The following is a 6,945-nucleotide window of genomic DNA, read 5'->3' as shown; positions in this document are numbered from 1 at the left end:
TTTCCTTGTCAAGTCAGTTTTATTTATTTAGACTGAACTCTTTAATCTACAGAGACCGTCTCCAGGTGGACGCCATCCGCCTTTTTATTACTAATTATTATTCTGTGAGAGACAAACCTGGAGGGAAATTCGGCGCCGAGGGGCCGCCGTAGGGATGAGGGACATACGGAGGAGGCTGCTCGCTGCTCATCTGGACGGATGGACGGAGAATCTGAGAGAAAAAGACTGTGGAGTGAAATGAAAAAGTTTTTAAGATTCAAAATTATGATGTTAACTTGTAATTGTCTGGTGAATAAGAACTTTTAATATATATATATATATATATATATATATATATATTAAGAAGAGCAAATATTATATAGTTAGTGAGTAAATGTATAATCTGCAGTACAAATGTAGATTGTTATATGTTCTATGTTTCCAGTGACTTTGCTTTATAAGCTGCTGATGAGCAGTTTGTCCACCAGCCAGCAGGTGGCACATCTGTGATACAACATCTGGATCTCAGCAGCAGCAGCAGCAGCAGCATCTGGCTGCAGAGGTGATAGAAGCTAAATGTGTGCTGCTGGTGTTTTACAAGGTTTTCATCGTAGCGGTCGACACGTTAAAGTAGATAAATATGATATAATAATAAGTTTTAATGCATCGTCTCTATCAAATAAACACTGATAAAATAATCATCCCCCCAAACAAGACACTTTTCACTGCTTGTAATATTAAATTATGATGTTATTCTAATAAATTATGACTTTTTCTTATAATCTTTTTTCCCTCCCAGTCGCCGAAACAGTCAACGTCAAATGTCAACTTACAACTTTATTATCAAAATATTACAAATTCAAAATATGCTAATATGCTAATATGCTAATATGCTAATATGCTAATATGCTAATGCTCTGTTGTTTATTCTGTATTTATCTTAAAGACACAAACAAACACATAGTTTGTTTTGGTGTTTTTGTGACATTTATAGAAAATAACAAGAATAAAGAATAAAAGCACAAACACACACACACACAAACACACACACACACAGACAGAGTGTGTGTTTGTGTGTGTTTGTGTGTGTGTGTGTGTGTGTGTGTTGGTCAACAAGATGTTTATTGAGCTCATTATTCTTCGTCAGATTCGTCTTCATGCAAATATTTCATGTTTCACTTTATGAGAGAAAAGTACGGAGAGCCGGAGGCGTCACGAAGAAAAGAAAACTCATTTATGCTCTTTATTAATACGAGTTATTTTAATGTTGATCTGTTATCTTTGATCCCGTCAACATATTTTACATCAGAACATAAATCCATCCAGATGTTGTTCAGTTCACATCTGCAGGAACTCAAACAAGTTTGAGCTGCAATTATGTTGTTTCTGTTTTCCTCATTGACACCTCGTGGCCTCCGTAGAACGGATGAACTCTCTCTTGTTTCAACTAATGATTCATTTAATTATTGATTATTATTATTTACTATATTAATCATATAGTCTATAAGATGTTGCTTATAATTCACCAGAGTTTAATGTGATGTCTTGAAATTCCTTGTTTTGTTTGACCAAAAGTATATGTTTATATATAAATAAATATAAATAAATATAAATATGTGTGTTAATGTCTATGAGACAAATAAAAGCAGCAACTCTTCACATTTATTTTGTTTCTGAAACAATTAATCAATTATAGAAAAAAAAAATTATTTTATTTATTTTCTACCAATCCACTAATCATTGCAGAGGGCGCCGATGACGTCACCGATGACGTCACTCGACAGGAAACAAACCAGCAGCTCAACAATCTTTATTTATTATTTTATGTGACGTCGATTTAAAAATTGTTAAAAAAAAAGTTTTCAAAGTTTAGTTTGTTGTTATTTTAAAAAGTTTAACTACAGTAAATATATAAATATGATGCTGCTCTTGTAATAGTCTGCTCCCAGGGATCAGTCTAATGTCTGCTCAGCTGCCTTCATACCACCTCTAATCTAATAAACCGGTTTCCATGACAACCGCCAGCATAGAAACAGACAAACGTTTCTGTCCGTTGTTTTGTCGAAACAGACACTTTGTGTTTGTTTTGAGAAGAGAAACCCAGTAAACATGTTTCCAGTTAAACCAGTCTGCTGCCCCCGAAGCTCAAACTGACGAAACTCACGTGTCAAACAAATTATTTTATGTTTTTACAACAAGAAGCGCAGAAACACAAACTTCAGCTTCACAATTAAAGATGAATTTATGTTAGAAAGAAAACAAAAGTCGAAACATCCGCTAAGAATAATAAATTAATGTTTTATTTCAAATAAAAGCAGCTTTAGTTCAAATATAAACTCCTACAATGAAAAATTAATTTAAATCAAATGATTAAAACCGAAGAAACATTTCAATCTTCATTTCAGTTAACGAGTCTTTAAAGTCTGACGTTATTATTATTATTATTATTATTATTATTATTATTATTATTATTATTAGAGTTTGTTTAAAATAACTGAAACTTTTTGAGCCTGAATTTACGCTGCAAATCACAGAAACGTTCAATATCTACGTTTCAACACGTGAAACATGTAGAATATCAACATTTATAAAGTTATAAGAGCTGATCTTCCCCATCAGGAGGAGGAAGAGGAGGAAGAGGAGGAGGAGGAGGGTTAGTAAGTTTGGCAGCAAGTTGGAAATTTCCGTTTCAACCGACAAAAGCGGTTTTTATTTTATTTTTAATTTTATTTTTAATTTTATGTTTTATTTTATTTGAACCTGAACCAAGTGGTCTTTGTGTCTGAACCTGAACACATAAAACTTCATTATTCAACAGGTAGAAACGTCGATATGCAACGTTTATCTTCCGGTGACTGATCAGAGAATAAACGTCTTATTAAAGTTATGAAATGATCAATAACTCACCTTCCTGATCAACCTTCTTTCTCTCTGCTGATCGATCGACTGCTGGAGCGACTGATTGATGGCTGGATCGATTGTGCGCGAGGAGACAGCTGGCAGCAGAGGCACGAGGACAGGATGACGTCAGAGTGACGCCTCCCAACATTTCCTGTTCTCACCTCTAAATGTCTTTTTAATCGATTATTTTTCATGACATGTAAAGATTCTCACATCAGATCAGCTTTATTAATAAATCACATTTAAAAAACAACCAAAGGACTGCACAATAAAATAAAATAAAATAAAATAAAATAAAATAAAATAAAATAAAATAACAAATAAAATAAAATAAAATAAAATAAAATAAAATAACAAATAAAATAAAATAAAATAAAATAAAATAAAATAAAATAACAAATAAAATAAAATAAAATAAAATAACAAATAAAATAAAATAACAAATAAAATAAAATAAAAAAATAAAATAAAATAAAGTAAAATAAATAAAATAAAATAACAAATAAAGTAAAATAAAATAAAATAAAGTAAAATAAATAAAATAAAATAACAAATAAAATAAAATAAGACAACAAATTAAATAACATGGTGACAAAAAAGCAGCAGAGAAACATGGAAACACCGTCAGCATGGACAGAATATAATAACAATGATAATAATAATAATAATAATAATAATAATAATAATAATAATAATAATAATAATATTGCAGAGATGATCTGAATAATTAGTTACAATTATCAACTTATTATTAACTTTTAATGATCAATGAAATCTTTTCTAACGATACGCTGATCGATGTATTCACTCAGTTAATCAATCACCTATAAGAGACTCCACGGTAACCATGGCGACGACCCCCCCTCCCACCAGTTACGCCTCCAGCTGTTTCTCTGTCACATGATGACACATAGAGGTCATCAAACAGCCTGCAGCGTTTAGAAACCAGTTTGTGTTTACTGGTTTACTGGTTTACTGGTTTAGATGATCCAGATCTTTACTGTCAACAGCTGTCAATGATGTAATAATTAACAATAATAATACGACTATTATACTGGAAACAGTGAAGTTTTATCTTCAGATATTAATTCAACAGATAAAATAAACAACAACAACCTTCAACTGTTTGTTTGTTTTTTGTTTGTTTGTTTTTGTCAGAACGATAAAAAACTTTCACGTTTGAGTCGGTTTATTAAACTGAAACCAACTCATCAAAGTAAATAAATAATAAACAAACAAACAAACAATCCAAAACACAGAGTCTGAACTGTTGTTCCTGAAGCTTTCAGCCACGTCTCATGGTCTTCCTCAGCTCTTAAGGAGACAGTTTTATTATCGTCTGACATGATAACAGCCGGTCGACCTCCCACTGACGCCTGACGTGTCTCTTATTCAGAACTGCAGAAGAAGAAGAAATGTTGTCAAGGTAAAGCTCGACTTCGTGTTTGTGTCGACGTGCAGGTGACACAAACACGGAGGACATAAACTGTTCTTCTTCTGTCTAGTTGACCTTCATAGTTCTGAGAAATGAGCTGATCTTGGTTCAACATCTGCTTCCAATGAAACGACTCGTTAACATGAAGCTGAACTGTCTTTTAATACGTTTTATTCTGGCGACCAGGCTGAGTTTTATATTCATTGACACTTTCAGATAAACATCAGCAGCAGCAGCAACACGTATGATCCCCAAAATAAAACATCTACAAACCAGAGAAAAGAATATTTTTATTGATTTATTTGACAGTTTTGGTTCGTTTCTACATGACATCATTTCAAAGACAGGAAGGACTGAAAAAACAGCTGCAGACATCAGGTGAATCTTTTTCTGTTCCTTCCTACTAACGACACGCTCACTAAAAGCTTCTATCTACAGGTGTGTCATGTGACTGTGCTTGTCAGCCAATCAGGAGGCGGCGGCTGGAGGACTCGTCACTTTATTGATTATTTGCTGTAATCTGTATTTCTGGATGTTACCTGCGACTGTACATTCAGTAAAACATCAGACGTGACGCATGTCAACACGTCCAAATATGGAACTTCCTGTCACACACCTGTCCACAGGGGGGGCGACACACACACACACACACACACACACACACACACACACACACACACACACACACACACACACACAGCAAACTGTCGGACTGCTCCTTTAATGCTGTTTGGATCCTAAACGTCTGTCTGTGTAATTTTTTTTTTTTTAATCTTTTATGTGTTTTTTTTTTATTCATGTTTTAATGTCTTATGCTGTGTTTATTATTTAAATTATTTATGTAAAAGCACCGTGAAAGACTTGTGAGTTTTAGTGCCGCTGTTAAGAAAAAAAATCTTAAAAGATTTAAAGATTAAAAAAAGTCGTGGTATGATGAGAATAAACTTGAATATATTATGAGGTAATATACTGTAAATTTGTTCTCAAAATACCAACATTAAAAAAATATTAGGACTGTATTCATGAAAACTTTTTTCTCCAAATATCAAAACTTTTTTCTTCAGACTTTATTCTTGAAATATTTCAGCTTTTTTTTTTTTTACGAAATATTTCGGTTTTTTATTTTTGACGTATTACAACTTTTGTCCTTTTTTAAATATTTAACTCAAAATAGTGCATCAAGTTTTTTGACTTTATTCTCAAAATATTCCATCTTTTTTTTTATTATTCTGTGTTTATTATTGAAATTATTTATTATGTGAAAACACAGTGAAAGACTTCCGTATGACGCAGTTTTAATGCTGCTGTTAAAAAAAAAAAAAAAGATTTAAAAAAAAGTCGTGGTATGATGAGAGTAAAGTTTTAATATTTTGAGGAATAAATAATTTAATATTCTCACATTATTACACATTTTAAAAAAAAAAAAAATATTACGACTTTATTCACAACATATCCACAACATTTTGTCACGACTTTCTTCTCAGAATATTACAACAATTTTTCCGAAATATTTCTGCTTTGTTCTTATTCTTTAAATACTTGGAACTTCTCAGATTGTTTTTCCTCACAGCGGACGACACTCTGCTGTACTTTTTGTGTATGAAATGTTGTGTATAAATAAAGTTTTGTCCTTATTTTAAGTCAGTAAAACAAGTGTTTTACTGCCGTGTGTTTGTTTATCTGCCATCTAGTGGTCAGAATCGGTCATCGCAGCCTTAAAAAAAACGCACGTCTGGGTTTAATAATTTACTAAATATGAAGCTTGAAGCGAGTACATACAGGATACATATCTGACACTGAGGCTTTTATCTCTACTTTATCTCTACGTTTCAGTCAGTTTAAGGGAAAAATCAGGCTGCAAGAGGTCATCGTCATCATCGTCACTTTACAGGAACACGGAGGAAGAGTTTCAGGTTAAAGGTTGTTTAAGGGGTTTCTTTGAATATTAAGGGGGAGTATGAGGTTATCAGTTATAAATAAACTGGTTGGTAAAAAACAAAAAAACTACACAGTAAAAAATGCAGCATTTCAGTTTATCATACAGAATATTTTAACGTCGAACCAGCAAAGGCTCCGGTCAGGTGACCTGCTCACCTGGAGAACTGACATGCAGCAAATCAAAGGATTATACCTGTGTGTGTTTTTAACTACAGCTCACGTTACCTCCTTCAGGTTTTTTAATATTTTACGAATATTTTAAAGACCAGCGATTAATAATGCAGCTGCTGTTTGTTCATCTTGAGGCTGTAGGAGGCGCTGGCAGCTGTTAAGACATTCTTCTTCTTCTGTTTTTTTACTAGCAAGACACAAACTTTCATTATTTTTCTTGTGATTGAGGCTGAGTCTTGTGTTCCTGCAGGCTTCAGGATGCTGTTTTTTTTGGGGGGGGGGGGGAAACGACGACATTTTTTGACCACCTGAAGTTAACGAGGTTTGTATCTGAATATCTTCAAAATGCATTTTAATGCAGGTGGACATGCAGCAGAACATGTCGGGCCTCATGCAAGAAGAACTCGTACCGACAGATTTGTTCTTAACGTGCAAGTGATTGAAGAGAAATTGCGGCATTAATCAATTTTCTTAGAATTTTCTCTTAAGTAGGAATGAAATTAAATCGTCATCGTCATATC

At 33.1% G+C, this 6,945-nt stretch overlaps 1 protein-coding gene across 1 annotated transcript in view; it reads right to left on the bottom strand.

Moving 5' to 3' along the window:
- LOC121910588 (cysteine-rich and transmembrane domain-containing protein 1-like) overlaps nucleotides 1-3,051 on the bottom strand; it is a 4,259-nt gene extending 1,208 nt beyond the window's left edge. Inside the window, exons 1-2 of the mRNA XM_042431841.1 lie at nucleotides 2,887-3,051; nucleotides 118-225 (exon numbers count right to left, since the gene is read on the bottom strand). Coding sequence (XP_042287775.1) covers nucleotides 118-225; nucleotides 2,887-3,028 — 250 coding nt within the window. The 5' untranslated portion in view covers nucleotides 3,029-3,051. The remainder of the gene's footprint in view (nucleotides 1-117; nucleotides 226-2,886) is intronic.
- Between the last annotated feature and the right edge of the window lie 3,894 nt (nucleotides 3,052-6,945).

Source organism: Thunnus maccoyii, chromosome 13, assembly GCF_910596095.1.
Source record: "Thunnus maccoyii chromosome 13, fThuMac1.1, whole genome shotgun sequence".
Classification (NCBI taxonomy): domain Eukaryota; kingdom Metazoa; phylum Chordata; class Actinopteri; order Scombriformes; family Scombridae; genus Thunnus; species Thunnus maccoyii.
Note: the sequence above shows the minus strand (reverse complement) of the source record. Positions and strands in the feature narration are given on the sequence as shown.